We start from the raw sequence: 21,213 nt of genomic DNA, 5'->3' as shown, positions 1-21,213 counted from the left end.
CGTTTGGCGAGCTTGTTTGTCTTATTTTTAATTTCTCCGAGGCCAGCCGGAGCAGGTTTGCTGGCAGCCGTGCGCCTCCAGCAGTCACGCGACCAGCCCATCTCCGGGGCGCGCGCTCGGCGGCGGCGCGCTCGGGAGGCGGGGAGGCCTCGCGGCCGCGCCGGGGCCACCTTAAGGCCGCGCTCGCCAGCCTCGGCGGGGCGGCTCCCGGCGCCGCGACCAATGATCTCCTCCTCTGTTTAAATAGACTTGCGGTGTCAATCATCTTCTTCTTCGTCAGCCTCCCTTCCACCGCCATATTGGGCAACTAAAAAAAGGGGGCTCGTCTTTTCGGGGTGTTTTTCTCCCCCTCCCCTGTCCCCACTCTCTCGCCGCTCCGTGACTCCGACGCCGGCAAGGTTTGGAGATCCGCTCGGTCGGCGGGACCCGCGGGCTCGCAGCTGCCCGGACTCGGACTGGCTCTGCCCCCTCCTCTCTCCGCTGCGCTCCTCTCCCCTCCCCTCCCCGCCTCCCGCTCGCCTGTCCACTTGATCGGCGGGGACTTGGGGCTGCCTGGCCGGGGCTGCCCCTCGCCCCCTCCCCCAGCCCCGCGCGCTCCTGACGCTCGGGCACTTACTCGTCCGTGTTTGTTTCTCTTGGCTCGGAGGGCAGTCGCAGGGCTTATAAGAGGGGCTCGGGCTGGGTCGGGGCGTTTTGTTTTGTTCGTTTTGTTTTGCGAGAGCGCAAGAGAGGCGGTCGCCGAGCCCGGGGAGGAAGATGTCAAACGTGCGAGTGTCTAACGGGAGCCCGAGCCTGGAGCGGATGGACGCCAGACAGGCGGAGTACCCCAAGCCCTCGGCCTGCAGAAACCTCTTCGGCCCGGTCAACCACGAAGAGTTAACCCGGGACTTGGAGAAGCACTGCAGAGACATGGAAGAGGCCAGCCAGCGCAAGTGGAATTTTGATTTTCAGAATCACAAGCCCCTGGAGGGCAAATACGAGTGGCAAGAGGTGGAAAAGGGCAACTTGCCCGAGTTCTACTACAGACCCCCGCGGCCACCCAAAGGCGCCTGCAAGGTGCCGGCGCAGGAGGGCCAGGATGTCAGTGGGACCCGCCAGGCGGTGCCTTTAATTGGGTCTCAGGCAAACTCAGAGGACACGCATTTGGTAGACCAGAAGACTGATGCACCGGACAGCCAGACGGGGTTAGCGGAGCAGTGCACTGGGATAAGGAAGCGACCTGCCACAGACGGTAATGACCCTTTCAAATGAGTGAAATGTCTTTCTGTGTGTCTGTGTTGGCAGCACTGCTTTGCCTGCCTGAGGCTCTTTAACCTCAGCTTTGTTTTCAGCGCATTCTGATTTAGCTTTGGGGGAGCGCACTTTCTTAATCTTAGGTTTTAAATGCTATTTATTTAGCTGACTGCTTGTCTGTTTATGACTTTTAAGTCAGAAGCCTGAGACTGTGTTATCTGGTAATTTTTCTAACTGAAAGCATCGCGGCTCCTCCCCGCTCGCCAGCGGTAGGTATGTGACAACGTTGGGATGTTTATCAACGGCCTCCCTCTTCGCTTTGGAGAGAGAGCTTTGGGGGCGTAGAATACACTTTCTGTTATGTGAAAACAACCTCATTTTGTGCCCATAAAGGCCACTGGGAATGACGGATCCAGGATTGTGGGTGTAGGTGGTGGGTTTTTCGTCCTCTGATTCTTGGGTCCACTTCTGTCAGCCATTGTTTTTTCTAATAAAGATTGTTTGTGTGTGTTCTTTTTAAAATTCCCTCCTGCCCTTAGATTCCTCTCCTCAAAACAAAAGAGCAAACAGAACAGAAGAAAATGTTTCAGACGGTTCCCCGAACGCGGGTTCAGTGGAGCAGACGCCCAAGAAGCCCGGCCTCAGAAGGCGTCAAACGTAAAGTACTCGGTGGGTTGATTACTAGGAGCAAAGAAGTGACACCCGAATTGGGCTGCAGGAACTCGTGGGCTTTAAAGCCCCAAGATAACCCGATCTCAGTGGTGGCTGGCAGATTAGAGCTTGTGGGTGTTTGTTTGGTTTATATTTTGGAGGTCAAAAAAAGTAGGAATGGGGAAGACTGGGAATTAGTGTGGAGGTACTGTAATTCTTCCCAGTTTCTACGTCCTGAGATCATTTTCCTTTGAAGTACCAAATGATTAGAGCAAGTGTCCCAGGCAAGTACTTGTAACCAAGGCCCTGTGGGGAGGAAGGTCAGTTCTCTGAGAGTCCCATCAAAACATGTTGGGAACAATAGGTTCTTTTTCCATCTGAACAAGAGCGGGGGTCTGCCTCCATCCCACTTCATGAGAATTCATCTCCCAGAAGACCAGGTTGACTCAGATTTTGAGCCGTACATGGAAAAATGATTTAATTCAAATAAATGATTTAATTCAAACTTTGAGGGAAAAGTGAGGCACAAATGGGTCATAGCTGGTTGTTCAAATGGTTAGAAACGTGACAAGAGAGGTATGTGACTTCCTTTGGTTTTTATCATTTTCACAAACTCTCACTTCCCTGTCTTCTGATAAGTTTGGGGGATGGAGAAGGAACATGTGTATTTAAAAAAACCAAAATGGAAGGCTCAAAAATCCTAAGGTTCTGACGGAATTTCTGATAACACTGAAGTTGCAAAGCAAAAGTTAAAGTAACTGCCAGAGTAAGCAATCCAGGAACACGTCAGCATGTGTATGCCAATCGTGCTATAACAGGGGAATTTGGATATTTGTAAGGGAAATGGATAGTAGATATCAGGGCTGGCAGGGGTAGGTGTACCCCAAACAAGGGAAGTGGAGATTTTTGCCATCTACTAAAATATGATCAACATGAAAAGCTAATTTGAATAATTCAGCCCCCAGCTTTACGTGGATTGGTCTCCATAATGATCAAACTACATATATTAATAGTTTGTAAACTTCTTACAGACAACGACCGTGTCCTCTTTTTTTTTTTCCAAAACACCCTCATAGCCTAGCATATAAAGAGATCCTAAGAGATGTTGATATTAACTTTTAAAATCTTCATCTATAAAAATTAAAAATTAAAAAAAAAAGGGATGAAGGTGGGGTTCAAGTTTGTTGAATTTTTAAATCAGCGTCATATATAGGATTTCATTACATACATATTTTTCAGAGCTTATACAAAACGGCGCTATTGAACCTCTCCATCACAGCTTATATATGAAGTGGGTAAATTGGTTGAAAAAATTTTCTGAAGCAACCTTACCACCTGCAGCTCTTGTTGGTTTGTGACTTGTGGCCTAGCTCATCAGATGAGCCACAGCAAATCAGACCTACTGGATTTTGATCTGGCCCCATTCTGACATACATAGAAGCATTTGTTAGTAAATATTGCCAGTTCAGAGAATACAGGAAATAGTAGTAAGGACCTATTCATAAGCATTCGTGTGTATATTCTGTATATGACTAAGACTAAAATATTTTGAGGAAAAAAAAAGTGAATAGAATTTTCTTTGGATAGTCTTCATAAATGTGATTTCCAATTATTTTTCAAACTTAGAAAATTTTGCTACTCTTAAGTGTTATAGTTTCTGAATTTTCCTGTGTCTGTCCTTTGTCACTATCTTTGACCCCCGATTCTCCAGACCAGGGTTTCTCAACCTCTGTACTGTTGACATTTGGGGCCGAATAATTCTTTGTCGTGGGAGGCGGTCCTGCGCATTGTAGAATGTTTTGGCAGCATCCCTGACCTCTCCCAGCAGATGCCAGTAGCACCCCCTCCCCACCCAGTGTGACAACCAAAAATGTCTCCAAACATTGCCAAATGTCCCCCGGGGGTGGAGGGGGAGGCAGAATTACCCACTGTTGAGAACCACTGCTCTAGACAAAAGTCCACAGCACAGGGGAGAGTAAAAATCCAGTGAAGGAAATGTTGGATGGAGATGAGTCTCAGCACCAACTTTTAGTACGTTCTTTCTTTCCCATTGCTCAGATATTTCCCAACAAAGACAGTAACAAAATAATTCCCGTAATATATTGACAATGTTATTCTAGTGCGTTTCTCCTAATTCTTCTTGTTTCTTTTGCAGAATTGAGAGTATGTTTCCTTGTTTATCGGATACATCACTGCTTGATGAAGCAAGGAAGATATAAATTAAAAATTTTGAATACATATCGCTGACTCCACGGAGTGGACATCCCTTATAAGCACTGAACAGCAACAACCCAATAACACTAAAGTTTTAGGCACTCTTAAATCATCTGCCTCTAAAAGCATTGGATGTAGCATTGTGCAATTAGGTTTTTCCTTATTTGCTTCATTGTACTACCTGTGTATATAGTTTTTACCTTTTATGTAGCACATAAACTTTGGGGAAGGGAGGGCAGGGGGGGCTGAGGAATTGGCATGGGGGGTGGGGTATGAAGAGCTTGCTTTGATTTAGAGCAAGGAGAAAAATATTTGACTTGCACTAAGAGAAGCAGTTTGGGGGAAGGTTTTGTTTTCTTTAAAGATGTAAGGTCCCTTTCAGTGAGAATTGATACTTCATTTAAAAAAATCATCCAAATTTGAACACTGGCTGCAGATAATTGATACTTATTTTTACATGAAGCTTTTTCTCATTTAGGAGCTCTGATGATTCCGTTATGTAGCAGCAAATGGCTATTTTTTTTTTTTTTTTTTAACAAAACTCTACTCAGTGCTCCCCCGCTTCCCCAGTCTCCCTTAAAATTGGAATTTACCAGTTAAAGTATTTAGCTGTTTGGTAATCACTCCAGGTACCTCTGGGCAAAAATCTGGCATGTATGGGGGGAGTTCTGAATGCTCAGAATTGACCATTTAATTTTTATCAGATTTGTTGAGAAAATTTCTTAATTTTCTTTTCACTTCAGGGTGTGTAGACACAGTCAAAATAATTCTAAATCCTTGGATATTTTTAAAGATCTGTAAGTAACTTGACATAAAAAATAATGAAATAATGTTTAATTTACAGCTGCTCATTCTATTTGTTAATTTGCCCAAAGGAAAGTGGTGTTTTTAAAGGAAAGTGCGTATAGAGAAAAGTACCCGTGGATAGGTGAAATGGATACTACATCTTTAAACAGTATTTTTACATTGCCTGTGTATGTATGAAACAAAACCATTTGAAGTGTACCTGTGTACATAACTCTGTAAAGACACTGAAAATTATACTAACTTATTTATGTTAAAAAGAGATTTTTTTTTTTTTAATCTAGACAATATACAAGCCAAAGCGGCATGTTTTGTGCATTTGTAAATGCTGTATTGGGTAGACTAGGTTTTCCCCCTTCTTCTTTTAAATAATATGGCTGTGCTTAAAAGGTTGCATACTGAGCCAGGTATAATTTTTTGTAATGTGTGAAAAAGATGCCAATTATTGTTACACATCAAGTAGTCAATAAAGAAAACTTCCATAGCTATTTGTTGACTTGAACTGTATGTAATGTACCTTACTATTAAGCTTGAGGTATTTGACCTAGCTTTGTAGTCATATTTCCACAAATATAATATGAAGTGGCAAACACCTAGATAATTCAGGCCCACCACTCAGATGATGTTTATGTAGGACCGAATGTAGCAGTCTTTTCCACTTAGTTCTGTATGGGTGGACAAAGCTTTAGAAGTGGAAAGTAGGCAAGCCACATTTTCATATTAATAAGATGGTCAAAGTCTCCCTTAGTTAAAATATTTATGTCTCTAGGATATGAATGTGTCAGAACCAAAAATTGTTACATAAGTGTAGACCGATCACACGTTTGCAGGATTGAAAATGAAACTAACATGGTGACTTCTCTAAATTCTGTATTTACACATGCAGTGTTGTGAGGAATTAGAGCGATTGTTCAGACCATCTAATCTACACCTCTCATCCAAAATATTCAGATATATAGGTCCTTTAGAAATGGGTGTGCATTCCACACTAATTTAGATAGAACAGGTATTCTTCAAATTGAACTGGTCATCACACACGAATTCCTCAATTTCTAAATTTCCTGGTTATAATCTACACAACCTAAAACTGGTTAATCTGAATACCGGATTTGAGGGTTTGAGGATCCCATATCCACAGAGCAAAAATATTTTTTATTTAAATAAGAAAAAAAATTAAACACGACATTTTAAAGTCAGATTTATTAAGATAATCCCTGCAATTTGAAATTCTCATAAAATGTGGCTAAGGTGTAAGAGTGAATTATTTTTTCTAGGAATCTGCAAATGGTTAAATGCAAAAATCTGGATTTGGGTTGAATTGTTTCTCTCAAATACTTGGATTTAATTTATTGCACCCCAAAAGGGGCTCTAAACAAGATAATTTCAGCTTATTTTGACCCGAAATTGCTTATCAAAAAAAAAAAAAAAAACAGGGTTGAGTCTCTTCGACTGCCAGGAAGGGAAAAGTAGGTCCTTTGGTGGCTGGGCCACATCTTCCAAGTTGGTATTATTTTAATTAAAGACTAAAGGTGTTTTTGTGATTCTATTCAAAACACGAAGGCAGGGTGTTTTTCAGGAAGAGACTGAGAAAGCAAGAAAAACAATTCAAAATGGGGAGGAAGGAGTGGAGAGTCAGGAAATAATGAAGTAAATTCTCACTGAGCCAAAAAGGATACTTTAAAAAGTGTCTCTAACAGATAGGGGTAAAAGTCCTCTTCTAATTGCTGCTTATAACCCCTGTTTCTTTCCCAAAGAGCCATCTTTAATGTGAATTTTTAGAGATTGCGTTTTAGGAGTGCTGGGCCAGGAAGAAGTGGATGCTCGCCGCGCCAGGCACGTTCACAGGAACGCAGCCCCTAAAGTCACCGTGTCGGTCCTTCACGCGTTCTATGTCAAGTCTCCAAACGTGTCCCCGGGATTCGGAGCGTCCTCTCCCCGACCCCGGACTGCAGGGTCCACCGCGGGCGTCCCTCCGAGGGGATGCGGCCGCCGGCGCCAGCCACCCCCTACCCCGCTACCCCGGCCACTGCGCCGTCGTCTCTACACCCTGCCCCGCAGCCCCGCGCCGGCCCGCCGCGGTAGTTGCGGGGTCAGGCTGGTTGGAGCCTCGGGACGAAAAGGCTATCAAGTCTAGCTCCTCGTCTGCAACTGCCGGCTCCCGCACCGCCCGGATCGCTGCGCGCAGTTCCCGCGCCCCGGGCGCCCGCAGGCCATGGAGGGCGGCTGCGCCTCGGCCCCCGCAGCTGGGCTGGGCGGTTTCTCCGAAACTTGCCTCCCTCATCATCTCTCCTCTGGGCTAAGAAAGAAGCGAAAACCCCCATTCCTCTCCACAATCAGACCCTGCACATCAGTACCCCGCCAACTCCAGGGCGCTGGGAAGATATGAGCGGAGGGGAGAACCTTTCCGAATTCGTGGACCCTCCAGGGCAGCAGCCCGCTCCCACCCCCACCCAAGGCTCCAATGATCCGCAGCCCCGCGCATTTCGAAAGGCTTCTCGGCTCGCCGGCGGCCCAGGAGGGCCGCAGCCGCGCGCAGGAGGGGCCGCGCGCCACTGCCGCTCGCGGGGGTCGCTTCCTCCCTTACACCCGCTCTGCCAAGTCCCCCGGTTGCATCCCCGCTGCCCAGTACGCGGGACCAGGGCAGGGAAGAACTAGGAAACTGTGGGTCCAGGGGCATATAACTGGGGACGGAGGGGACCGTGGAAATCAACAGGAGGGGAGCGGGGCGGGCGGCCTTTCAGGCCACGGTGTGCCCACCGGCCGCGCGCCGGGACCTTTCCGGGCTGCCGAGGAACGCTGCCTTCGCCATTTCATCTTCACCCTCGTTAGCGTAGACACTTGCTCTTCCGAAGCTTTTTTGAATTGAAAGAAAGGTGTTTTAGAAGCTCGTCTAGGATCTGCGATCTGTTTTTCAGAGTACGAATTTTTTTTTTTTTTTTTTAAGTTTGCCATCTCTTTCACCTGGGCCACACCCTACGTTCGCTCCCCTCCCTCCCGGCCAAAATTAAGGTAAAAATTCTGCGAGCAGAGCTGGGCGGGGGGCTGGGTCAGAGGTTCCACGGTCACGCTAGACCCTCTCCTCCCCCGGGGCGGGGGGGTTGGTGGCACCCCCTGGATCTCGGCTCGCGGGGGGGTAGGGCGGGGTGGGTCAGCGCCAGCCAGACCCCGCAGAACCGAAAGTGTAGCATTTACACGTACACTCAAGTCCCCGTGCGGCCATCCGCGTCCCGGGCCTGTCTCGCGTGGGGACACACACAGAGGAGGCAGGAATCCCCAAGTGAAAAATACAAAAAGGAATCGAGGCGTGCTGGGAGCCAAACGTCGACGCGCCTCAAAACGAACGTGAAGAAAAGGCAGGGAGAAGGGCGCGCAGCCGGGACGCGGGGCCGGGGGATTGCATCATTGCAGCTCCCCCTCCAGAAAATGGGCTCCGAACCGCGGCCACCATCATGGCGCTCGGGCCGGGCCGCGCTTCCCGTGCGCCTTCCCCGAGCGCTCTGGCCACGGGCACTGAGCCTCGAGCGATAGTTCTGCAAACATGTCCCCCTTCTCTCTCGAGCGCCTGTCCCCCACCCCCTCCTTCCTTTTGTGTGCCTGTGGACGTGTGTGTGTGCGTGCGTCCGTGTAAGTGTGTGCGCGGACCAGGGAACTTGAAGATTTTTTTTTTTCCTCTCTTTTTTCCCTCCCGTGCTGGTGGTTGTAAACTTGATTGGCATTGGCTGCACCCACTGACCCCTGCGCCGAGTCCACTGAAGATTTAAGGTGGATCCGAGAAGCTGCAGCTTCAGGCGGAGTCTCGAGCTTTAGCTAGTTTTGGAGGAAAAAAAAAAAAAAAAAAACCCCAAACCGTGCGCCCGCCGCGTTTTTACGAATCCCCTGCGGTACCAGCCCCCGCGCCCGCCCCGCCCGTCGCGCGCTGGCTCCGCCCCCCTCCCGCTTCTTCCCCATTGGCCCGCGAGAGCAGTTTGAATTTTTTTTTTTTTTCTTTTGGATGCTTGTTTTCTCGTAAAAAAGACGGTGCCCCAGCTCGTGTGGCGAAACCTACTTCGGCGGCCCGAGGTGCGGTGTTGTAGCTGGTTTTGTGAAGGCAGGAGGGAGGAGGGTGGGCGGGGCTTCCGTTCCCAAATTTTATCCCGAAGAGCGGTAGACAGTGTGCGGGCGTGTGGGGGGTGGGCCTGGGGCCTCGGTGTACAATCTGGAGAAGCTCCGGCGGGGGCAGAGTGTGGTATAAAACGTTACTGGACGTCCAGGGCGCGTCGCTTCACCGGCTGCTGGCCAGAGGTACTAGGAGGCGCTGGCAGGAGCCTTGGCGAGGATGCACCTTTCCCCTGCCTTGGAAAGGTAGAACTGGGCAGGGCGGGAGGGTGAAGGTAGCCCGGAAAAGAACATTGTCTCATTTCCAAGGGAAAAAAGAAACAGAAGAAATACAATTATAGCAAAATTGTATTATTTCAAAGGTCACCCAGTCAGAATCCTTCAAAATCAGGCAGTCAGTATCATTTTTACTGAATTAAAAAAAAAAAGTTTTCTGTCTCTGATTTCCAGGGTGTTTTTGAGTAAGGAGAATGTTAAAATAAAATCGAGATAGGGATTAAGACTTTGAAAGTGCCTCTGATTTCTGGGTCTGAAATTGATTCTTTTGATAAAGTACTTTACCATTTAGGATAATGTTATTTGTAATACAGGTCTAATACAAGTGATATCCTTCCTTAATTTATAACCCAGTTATGTTTCACTTTACTGTGAAAATTTTAAAAGTTTATGATAATTCGAATTATTCTCCAAATCACTGAATCTCCAGATTAGTGAAGTTAGCATATGCACAGTTTTTTTGGGTCCGTTACTCTTGTTGCAGTGTGGCTGACGATTTTAACCAGATGTCCAGACCCAGCCTTCAGTCTAACGGTTCCTATCCTGTCCAACCTACAGTCCATTTTTTAGTACTAAACTCCCCCAATACTTCCTAACCCAACTAACCCCTTAAGGTTAGCCCAAACCAGCCAGGCTCCTCAGACCACCATAATCCAACCTGCTTGTGCCCTTAGCAAGGACTTTTGGGAGTTAAGATTGTCCCCCAATGGACTGGCTAGCCTCAGGAAGCAGTGATGTCCTCATTCCTGGAAATGCCAGTCAAGCACTAGTCTGGATGACCCCTTAATAGGGAAATTGTAGAAAAGATTCAAATATCAAGTGAATATTAGGACTAGTGATTTTGAAAGTGTGTTCCAGACCCTTGAGATACTGTATTTCCAAACTTGGAGTTTCTGGATATCTACTAAATCAAGCCATTTGCCTTGCTCATTACCATTTTCTAGAGTTGTGCTATCCAGTATGCTATCCATATCCAGCATATCTGGATATGCTATTCAGTATCCAGAAGCCATATGTGGCTATCAAGCACTTGAATGTGACTAGTCCAAATTGAGATGTGCTATGTGTGAAATATACTCAGGGTTTCCAAGAATTAGTATGAAAAAGAGTGTTAAATATCTCATTAATAATTTTTATATTGATTACATGTTGAAATAATCATATTTTTGGTTATTGGGTTAAAAATATTAAATTTAATTTCATCTGTTTCTTTTTAACTTTTTTTTTAGTGTGGTTACTAGGCAATTAAAAAAAAAACTCAAACATGATTTTATTTTTATTTTATTTTTTTAATTTTTTGGCCCTGCCTTCCGGCATGTGGCATCTTAGTTCCCCAACCAGGGATTGAACCCATGCCCCCTGCAGTGGAAGCTCAGAGTCTTAACCACTGAACCTCCAGGGAAGTCCCTAGACAGTTTTAATTTATAGATGTGACTCGCATCATATACTTCTATTTGGACGTTGCTGTTCTAGACCAACACCCATGGTAACTCGAAGCCCCATCTTTGAGATTGGTGGCTGATAATACTGAGGAGTAGCTGATAACTTGTAGCTGCCATCCTAAGTTCTCAAGTTAAATCAAGGCCCAAACTCAGCCTCAGGAACCCTTAAAGAATTCTACCAACACCTAACACCTATGGTTTAATCTGTAACACATAGTACTTGTTTTGGGTCCAGCCCATGGAAATATGGTACAGCTCTGTCTGATTAAATCAGACTTGATCACAGCTTTCCACATTTATGTAGAGAACCTGGGAGAACCAATATGTTAGGAATGACTCTGGAAAAAAAATTTAGATCCCAAACAAAGTCTCCATGAGTAACTTTTCACTAGCACTTGTCAGCAGAGAGGAAGGTGGTGGGGAGATGGAGCAGTTTCTCATTCTATGATTGCACCTCTATTAGAAGATTGGAACGGATGAAAAGGTGTGCTATGTTTTTGGATAGGTATATGCAAAATGATAAAGATGGCAATAAATTTATACCTTTTAAATTAAATTTGTACCTTTGCACTAAATTCTAAATCTGATCATCCTATTTTGTTCCATTGTTCAATCAGTTTAAACACTGAGGACCATTTTATTTTAATTACTGTAAGTTTAGAATAGTTATAATTACTCATAGCACTAATCCTCCACACCCCAACCAGTACCTTTATTCTTCTCTTTTTCAGAATTTTCCTGGCTTCTTTGCTTGCCTCTCCTCCCCACCCCCCCAACCCTGATGGATTTAAAATGAATTTTGTCTAGTTGCAAATTCCTGTTGTGTTAAAATAAATAAATAAAGTGGGATCCTTATCTCCCACTTCATACCAGATAAATTCCTCAAGAATTAAAGAGTGAAAAAAAAAAAAAAAGGCATAGACATACGAGAAGAGATCTCAGAGAATTTTTAAAGATATAATCTCAGAGTGAGGAAGGTCTTTCTAAGTATGACACAACACATAAAATCCATAATCTGAGTCTCTCCAAAATCATTACCTTATTCTGGCTTTCCCTTCATATTCATAAATTCAATGACATAAAAATATTCTGCATAGAAAACCCACCATAGAAAGTCAAAAGACAGTGGCATGGTGGTGAGAGTTGCACAACAATGTGAATGTACTTAATGCCACTGAACTGTACATTTAAAAACGGTTAAAATGGGAAATTTTATGTTATGTTGTAATTAACTATAATAGTAAATAAATAAATATGCAGCTACAGTGGTCCCCCATTACAGTGGATGTCTGAAACCGAGGGTAGTACCGAAACCTATATATACCATGTTTTTTCCTAAACTAAGGAGCAGGTAGCATATACAGGATGGATACGCTGAACAAAGGGATGATTTTTGTCCTGAGTGGGGAGGAGCCAGACTATTGAGAGATTTCATCATGCTACTCAGAAGGTCCTGCAATTTAAAACCTATGAATTGTTTATTTCTGGAATTTTCCTTGTAATATATCTGGATGCTGGTTAACCATGGGTAACTGAAACTGAGAAAATCAAAAACTCGGATAAGGAGAAACTACTGTACTGGAAGAATTTTAAAGTTCATCCATGTTCCATCTAAAAGAATCTCACAGGATTCTGGATCCCATCCTTTTTGAGGCTCTGGAATGAGACTGCTTGGGGTCGAGTCCTATTTACCTAACTTACTGGCTGTGAGACCCTTTTGCAAGTTACTTCATCTTTTATAGTTTCTATTTCTTTAGCTATATAATGAGGATGCTTATAGCTCTCTCAGAGGATTATTAATACTGTTTGGTGGGATAATGTGTGTGCAGTACTTAGCACAGTACCTGGTATATAATAAATAATAACCATTATTTACATAATTAATAGGGACATCCAGGGGTTTTTTTTGGCCATGCCACGCAGCATGCGGGATCTTAGTTCCCTGACCAAGGATCAACCCTGTGCCCCCTGCAGTGGAAGCTCGGAGTCCTAAGCACTGGCCCTCCAGGGAATTCCCCGAGACATCCAGTTCTTATTTTGGATTCTCAAGTAACCACAACCAGCACTATACTAACCTTGTAAACATATTTTCTCATTTTTAATTACTGCTATTGTTACCCTTAAGAAGAACAAATAATTTTGGAGGGGGGTGGTAATTTAATAAACAGAATGAATATACTGCAAAAACTGGTTGAAATGGTAAGTTTAATGTATATTTTACCACAATTTTTTTTTTTTAAAGTTTAAAAAATAAGGCATTTGTGGGAGTTCCCTGGTGGTCTGGTGGTTAGAATTCCAGGCTTTCACTGCTGTGGCATGGGTTCAATCCCTGGTCGAGTAACTGAGATTCCACAAGTCACATGGTGTTGTCAAAAAAAAAAAAAGGCATTTGTTGACTCTAGGGCCATCTCTAATTATCTTAGAAAGGATCTGGTATAGATTTGTTTGTGTTACTAAATCAATAACACTCATACCCATACACAAAGACAATGGCAAACTGGAAAAAATGTTGGCAACCCATATATCAAAGGGCTAATTTCCCTGATAAATAAAGAGTTTCTACAAATCAATGAGTAAAAGCAAACAAAACAGCAGAAAAGTAAGCAAAGGTTGTGACCACAATTTTCAGAAAAGGAAACACAAAAGTCTCTTAAAATGTGAAAACATGCTCAATTGTAATGTAAGACTATGGGATAAAAGTTACATACAGAATATATAAGTTTAGGTAGAGTTACAGTTAGCGTCACTCAGATACAAAGTGGGCCATTATCGTTTCTTGATAGTGTAACATTTGTTTCCCTACCTTCTATCCAAAGCTGAGTGATTTTTTCCAGCTTCAGTGATAACCAGAGAAGCAAGGAGTTTGCATATGTGGAAGCCATGACCACCTTTCAAATTCAGTGTGAAATCCCTCTCATCCAAACTGTCTAATTTTTGGCTTATTGGCATCACCTTACTTTGCCCATAGATACCCCCAGAATCAGCCTCCTAAAACAAGTACAACGACCTTTCTCAATACATCTCATCCATTCCCGCTTTTAATGCCTGTATATCGTTGGATAACCTGAGTTTCTACAAAATCATTGCTTTATTCTGGCTTTCCCTTCAAGTTCTCTATTCTTTTAAAAGGCTTCAAGCAGAATTTATTATATGATAAACATGAAATGTCAAATCAGTAGAGAGAGACAATATTATGGAATAATTGGTATTAGGTTATAGCTTATCATGTGGGAAAAATGCTAAATCCCTCCTACACACACATATACACACATATTGTATTTTATGTTATGTACTGTGGGTTTAGTCTTTCATTTAGCAGTTCTACAAATTTAGGAAAATAATCACATGTATGACTAAATATATATTTACCAGAATGATCGCTGTTTGTTTAAAAGGAAACAAACAAGTAAATGACCAAACAACCTCCCCTTTGCTAAAGGATTACAGGATTGATTATTTGATTGAACCAACTATAGAATATACAAGAATGACACAGATTGCAGCTATTAAAACACCCCAGGGGCTTCCCTGGTGGCGCAGTGGTTGAGAATCTGCCTGCCAATGCAGGGGACATGGGTTCGAGCCCTGGTCTGGGAAGATCCCACATGCCATGGAGCAACTAGGCCCGCGAGCCACAATTACTGAGCCTGCGCGTCTGGAGCCTGTGCTCCTCAACAAGAGAGGCTGCAATAGTGAGAGGCCCGCGCACCGCGATGAAGAGTGGCCCCTGCTTGCCGCAACTGGAGAAAGCCCTCGCACAGAAACGGAGACCCAACACAGCCATAAATAAATAAATAAATAATTAAAAAAAAAAAAAAAAAACACCCCAGGTAGCTTTATATGTATGAATAGGAAAAGTCCCTAATACTAAGCCAGGCACAGAACAATATTTATGGTATGATCCCATTTTTGTAAAAAAAAAATTTTAACTCATATATATGCATGGACCCGGCCTGAAAGGTTACCTCTCCAATTTCTGAGAGGGGGAGTATGAAGAGACTTTCACTTTATACATTTCATTATTGGTTGTATTTTTTTTTAATATTTATTTTTTTAAATTTATTTTATTTTTTTTCTTTAATTTTTGGCTGCATTGGTTCTTAGTTGTGGCACGCGGGCTCTCATTGCGGTGCGTGGGCTTCTCTCTAGTTGTGGTGTGCGGGGTTTTTTTCTCTCTCTAGTTGTGGTGCATGGGCTCCAGGGCTCATGGGCTCTATAGTTTGCGGCTCGCGGGCTCAGTAGTTGTGGCGCACGGGCTTAGTTGCCCCGTGGCATGTGGAGTCTCAGTTCCGTGACCAGGGATGGAACCTGCATCCCCTGCATTGGAAGGCAGATTCTTTACCACTGGACCACCAGGGAAGTCCCTGTTGTATTTTTTATAATGGATTTTAACAAGAAAAAAAACATAAAGATATTTTAAATTTGAAAAATAATTATCCTGATAACTCTTGAACACAGAATAAGTTTCTCTTTGTGTCTCATACAGTCTCTTTTCAGACATTAGCAAAGAACAAGGCATTTCTAGAATTCATTTCCTCTCCATTTTTCTATTTAGTTTCAGATATCGTTAAATGCATATATGAGTTCTGAGGAGTGTGTGTGTTTGGGTGTACGGTGTTGCTTCCAGGGCACATGAGAGGTGTAAATATCATCCCCACTGACTCAGGGGTATCTTAACAAACCATGGAAAACTGAGCCTGTTCCATCTTTTTTGCCACATGGGATCCCATTGGTAATATTATCCCAAACCTCACATTCCTTGATCTTTGGCATTTGGCATCAACTCCCTGCCATAGTTTAGTTGCTTAGGACCTAGTGCTGGGGAGATCGTTTTAAATTTCAAGTTAGCAGGCCAGTCTTGAGCTGTCACGCTCCATGGGACTGACCTGGGGCAAAACTTAGAAACCTCACAATACCCGGAATGGGAGATCACTGCATCCAGTCTTCATTGGACAGATGAGAAAATTCGAATCCATGATTTCCTGTAACGTGGAGAAGTTAAATAAGATGATTTATAGGTTCCTTCTGGCTTACAATTCTGGGATTCCTGTTTCCTAGTCCAGATCACACATTCCATCCCTGTGGATCAGGTTATTTTCCAGGGAAGCTAGATTCCTGATTTTTGGCCACAAACCACATATTCACAGGAGTCGAAGGAAGATGATAGTACAAGAGTAGAGGCTGAACCGTTAACATGTATTATCTTACCAGAAAAAGGCATGTGAAGGTGTAACTTCGTGGTTGCTCAGCGGTGCCAAACACTGCTTCACCGTTGCCCGAATATCACGGAGCCCCTTCTAAGGGCCAAGCTCTGTGTCTTCAACATGGCAGACAGGAGCACTGCCCTCATGAAGCCGCAGGCCATTGGAGGAGACGGACAAGGAATCATAGCCATGATTGCTAATGAGTGTTCGCCATGGTTGCTCATGAGTGTTCTGAACGATGAGTGCTGTGAAGGAACCTCGGAGCTTCTGCTTTGTGCTCCAACACAAAGGTGTCCAGCCGAGGTATCAGGCAGGGGCTGAAGTCCAAATGCCAACCCCAGGCCAGTCTGTGTTCACCAAAAAGAAATAAGCCTTTAAAAATCCATCCCTCTCTGTGGTGCCTTCTGCAGCCCCCCATGTTGTAGTCGCCGCCCTGCAGGATGCCGTAAGAATTTGGGACACAGGGTCTCACCTGGTGGTGGGGACCAGTGGGAAGAAGAGTGATCCAGGCAGAGCCCTGCCCAAGGCCCCGAGTCTGGGAAGGCCTTTGAGGAAGTGAAAGAAGGTGCTTGTGGCTGGGATGCATCAAACGGGGCTAAGCAGGGCTGATCAGGGCTCGGGCTGGAGCGGCAAGTCCACACAACGATGGGCTTTTAAAACCACGTTAGGAATGGTGGACTTTACATCAAGGTGCAATGGGAAACCATTGGATAACTGAAGAGAGTGACTTCAATTAAGCTTAAATTAAACTCTCTCATTTCCTCCTTTTGTCTAATTCTTTTCAAAACCCTTAGTCTCATATTGGGATCATTCCAATAGGGTGTGGGAAAGAAAGTCCAGGCTCACACCTTTGAGCTGCTGCTCAACATACACAATATAAAAAACATTTTAAAACTCTGGCCTCAGTGAGTGAAGGAGACGTGAGGTCCTTGGACCATCAGAGCAGATGCCAGTCACAGCTGATTTATTTCAGGTTTTGAAGGAGGACCCAAGCAAGTCCCATGGCCTGGTGGTGGTCTGCTGAATCAGCCAACTGATTTACTTCTGCTGCTTCTGCTACAGATTCAGCTTGCATTCTCTTCATTGTCACAATGAGCTGGCTGCTTGTGTCGTTTTACGGACCAGTCCACATTTTGTCCTTTGCCGGTACGGTTGGTGTGAAGCTTCTAAGCTAGTGAACAGCTTAGGGGGGAATATGGAATCATTTTCTTCAAAAAAGCTCAGCATTTTAGTCTTTCATCTTGACTGAGTAAGTGGATTCAGTGTTCACAAATACTTTGGCCAAATGATTCATTATTTACATGCTTGGTTTTGGAAAGTGACTTCAAAAGAGGAAAAATAAAAATGGACAACCCACGGGGATTTTTGTTGCTGTTTGGTTTTTTTTCAATTGAAGATTAGTAAAAGAGAGACCTCTGCTGGCTAAACTGTTATAGTGACCTAGCATTGGTCCATGTCCGTTAAGCTTTTACAGGTGGTGTTGGCAAATTGATTGCTCACAGTTTGTTCATTATCTCTGCTATCAACTCAGCTTCTTTTGGAGCTGGTCTAAGTGATTCTCAGCTCCAATCACAGTTGTTTCTGCTTCAGTCTTTGGTGTTAGGCTTTCAAATTTCTCAAAAATAATAGCCCTACCTGTCAGCCGCAGCCAAAACCCAGGTCTGAAATACCTCCTGTATCTTATCTTCTCTGTTTCCTTTCACTCTTCTGCCCTCCAGCTCCCTTCCTCCTCTCTTGCCAGTAAAATAAAATAAAACAAGTCTTCACTCAAAAGAGAGAACTGCTGATGGAAAGTGAGAAGGAGGGAACAAAACCCTTATCTCTAGCATATCCTCACCTGGCTCTGGAGGCCTGGGGCCCAGGGTTGGAGTTATGTACCTGAGAAGAGCTGTGAATCCCATTAGCATCTTCTGATGGATTTGTGTGACCGTGGGAATGTGAGATTTGGTGAATGGGAGACCGAGGACACTGCAGAGTGTAGAGGGTGGTTACATGTGAGGAGAAAGGGGAATGTCTTCATGAGACCTTTTGTTTGTCAACAATAAAAACAATGATCTGGGGCTTCCCTGGTGGCGCAGTGGTTAAGAATCCACCTGCCAATGCAGGGAACACGGGTTCGAGCCCTGGTCCGGGAAGATCCCACATGCCGTGGAGCAACTAAGCCCGTACACCACAAGTGCTGAGCCTGTGCTCTAGAGCCCATGAGCCACAACTACTGGACTTGCACTCTAGAGCCTGTGCTCTGCAACAAGAGAAGCCACCGCAGCGAGAAGCCCACCTGCTCACCGCAACTAGAGAAAAGCCCACGGGCAGCAACAAAGACCTAACGCAGCCAAAATTAAATGAATAAATTTATATTAAAAAAAAGATACTATTAAAAAACAAAAGATCTGTGCCTACTGTGTGACAGACCCTGAGCCAAGCCTGTGACGTACCTTAATACCTTAATTGTTTCTTGCTTTTCCTCTCTATTGACAATCTTAAGAACACTTTTCTATGGAAAAAAAAAAATAGTATATGGGAAGAACTTAGAACAAGGCCGGCATAGAAATAATAATTATGTGTGTGTTTGCTATTTTATCATTATATTTTTACTCTGGAATATGCAACCACCCCTGCACACGAGAAGTGGCCTTTCTGTGCTGCTAGAGTAGGTCCTACGCTCACGGCTAGAATAGCGTCTCCTGCTCTCTGGAGCAGAGCAGCAGAGATGCCTCTGGTTTGGCATGTTGCTTCCACACAATGGCCTGCATTTCCTGTCTTCCCACACCTAACCCACTCTCACTCCTTTATTTATTCTCATACATTGTTTTTGGCCACGCAGCCTGGCATGCATGCGGGATCTTAGTTCCCCGACCGGGGATCTAATCCGCGCCCCCCTGCAGTGCAAGCACCGGAGTGTGATCACTGGACGGCCAGGGAAGTCCCCTCATTCTCATACTTTCAACAACCTCTTCTGGATTGACTGACGCATGAGGGTCAGTATCAAGTTATTTTATTTTCATTATATAATAATGTTAATGTATCAAGTGATAATCATTTTAATGCTCATTAACGCTAAGCTCATCTCGCCCAAACCACTCCTCTGAGAAAACTGAGGTCCAGAGAGGTTGTCAATGGCTTAAGGTGACCCACCCAGCGGGTGGCTGAGGCAGGGCTGGAACCCAGATCTCCCGGATTCGGCCCTCCCTGTATGACACCTGCACTCTCCTTGTTCTGCATTGGGCAAGAGACGCTTTTTACTTGTATCTTCTGCTCCCTTCTCAGGTTGCCTATCATCCCGTTTTCTAAGGCACTCACTCCTCCCTGCTGCACACAGGGAACCCAGGTCGTCAGCACAGCCACTAGGCAGCTTCTCTGACCAGCCCGGGACAGCCCTTCCTCCTTCTCCTCAACTTATTTATTCTGTTTGGGCCTTGTCAGGGCACTGACAAATCACTTGACTCACACATTTACCAAAAGATGTTTGTAGGCTTTTATCCTTCTCTGAAATGCCTCCTGATCTTGGCATTTCTACGCTGCTTGATAGTGTTGAGTATTTTTTTTTTTGTGGATGCTATAAATTTCCATATGTTAGAAGTTGCCTTATACGTATTTGAACTCTCCTTGCTCCCTCAGCATATTTCCTTTTACTGCAAATATAGTCTCTTAACAGAATAAATCTCTATAAATCAGGCGTTTGGGATTAACATATACACACTACTATATACAAAGATAGGTAAACAACAAGGACCTACTGTTTAGCCGAAGGCACTGTATTCAATACCTTGTGATAACCTATAAGGGAAACGAATCTGAAAAAGTACATATATATCTCTGAATCATTTTGCTGTACACTTGAAACTAACACAACATTGTACATTAACTATACTTCAATTAAAAAAATAAAGAAAACAACCCAGAATAAATCTCTAACTCTGGGAATTTCAGGTACCGTGGCAAGCGAATTATAGAGATATTTTAAAGCAGGGTGTCAGTTTAAGAGTCGCAATTTACACCTTATAGTTTCTAATATGATGCCCTGGGTGTACTGTTAAAATCTACTAAAGTTTTGTAAATGATAAATCGCCCTGCTTCAGTACTGCTGCCAAATTAATTCATTTGTGGATCTAGCAGTTATTTAAAGAGGGTTCATGAAGTATGCTGGACTGTGTTAGGCCCTGGAGGCATCTGAAACGAAGTTTGACATCTGCCTGTCTGCCTCCTTCTGGCTGCCTAGAAGGTGGATAAGATGGATGCAACCTGAGGAGGCATCCTTTGTTCCTGAGCATAGAAGGTGCATTGTGGAGCAGAAAGATACAGGAGCTCTAGGCGATGCTGTACCAGCTCTGCATTGCTTATCTCCAGAATTCCTTTAATAGAAAAGAAAAATAAACTTTTATCTTGTTTAAGCCACTATTATTTCTGGGCTCTGTTACTAGCTGCCAAATGCGAATCTTAACTGATATAGAAGTCCTTGAGGATTTTTGAGCAAGGGACTATTCTGATTGGTAGCTATGCAAGAGACTGATTCGGGGAGGGGAGGTGTTCCAGGGCATACAAAGAGATAAAGTTGGCTTGGCAGGTGGGACACATAGTGGGGGGAGACTTTGAATGAGGAGAATACACATCTTGCACAGGGTCATTGATTTTGTTTTTCTTTTCCCCAGGACACCTCTGCTCAATTCCAGTTATACGGTGGTGACTTAAATATGTAGTTATTGAGTAATTTGCATTCTGTTCTTGTCCAGTGGCCTGAAAGCTCTGGAGACTGAGAAGATGGGTACTCTTTGTATCTTAAAAAGAAGCAGGCAAAAGCTGGAACCGGAAAAGAGTATCAGTGTTACAGTAAAGTGAAGTTATTATGTTTTCAGAACTCCTGCAGGCATTTGCAAGGAAAGGAACTTTTGTTACATGTGATTGTCTAATCAAGATACATTTGAAATGTATCCACTAGTGGATAGCAACTGTAAATAATATTTTAAAAAGATATCTTGGAGTAACTTTCAGAATAAAGATAATTTTATGTGCCAAAACTTTCTAAAAGGGGAAAATTTTATTTTATTAACTTACTCTAGGACTTCCCTCGCGGTCCAGTGGTTAAGATGCTGCGCTTCCAGTGCAGCGGGCGCGGGTTCGAACCCTGGTGGGGGAACTAAGATCCCACATGCCGCGTAGCCAAAAAAAAAAAAAAAACTTACTCTAAGCTTCATGTAATCACACTGAGTAGCAGCTGTCTCTTCACAGTAAAACTTTTCATCTTGAGGTTGGGTAGGTAATTTCATACCTCTTAGATTAGAAGACATTTTACTATT

The 21,213-nt window shown here is 44.1% G+C and overlaps 1 protein-coding gene and 1 long non-coding RNA gene across 2 annotated transcripts; both read left to right on the top strand.

Moving 5' to 3' along the window:
• The first annotated feature begins 290 nt into the window (after positions 1-290).
• On the top strand, positions 291-4,629 carry CDKN1B (cyclin dependent kinase inhibitor 1B). The gene is made up of 3 exons (XM_007196051.3): positions 291-1,231; positions 1,773-1,902; positions 4,040-4,629. The coding sequence occupies exons 1-2, from the start codon at positions 757-759 to the stop codon at positions 1,892-1,894; spliced, it is 597 nt and encodes a 198-aa protein (XP_007196113.1). The 5' UTR covers positions 291-756; the 3' UTR covers positions 1,895-1,902; positions 4,040-4,629.
• A 4,465-nt stretch (positions 4,630-9,094) lies between these two features.
• On the top strand, positions 9,095-20,862 carry LOC130709270 (uncharacterized). Its single transcript, XR_009009791.1, has 3 exons — positions 9,095-9,243; positions 18,744-18,897; positions 20,569-20,862. It is a non-coding gene; the product is annotated as an uncharacterized LOC130709270 (long non-coding RNA).
• Positions 20,863-21,213: the final 351 nt, after the last annotated feature.

The sequence above is a fragment of the Balaenoptera acutorostrata genome, chromosome 11 (genome assembly GCF_949987535.1).
Source record: "Balaenoptera acutorostrata chromosome 11, mBalAcu1.1, whole genome shotgun sequence".
In the NCBI taxonomy this organism is placed as follows: domain Eukaryota; kingdom Metazoa; phylum Chordata; class Mammalia; order Artiodactyla; family Balaenopteridae; genus Balaenoptera; species Balaenoptera acutorostrata.
This window is presented reverse-complemented; position numbering and strand designations above follow the sequence as displayed.

What these genes read in the sequence shown, in the direction of transcription:
- CDKN1B (XM_007196051.3), top strand. Translation starts at nt 757, where the DNA reads ATGTCAAACGTGCGAGTGTCTAACGGGAGCCCGAGCCTGGAGCGGATG. An exon ending in GAAGCGACCTGCCACAGACG is followed by an intron (nt 1,232 to 1,772) that starts GTAATGACCCTT and finishes TCCTGCCCTTAG; the next exon opens with ATTCCTCTCCTCAAAACAAA.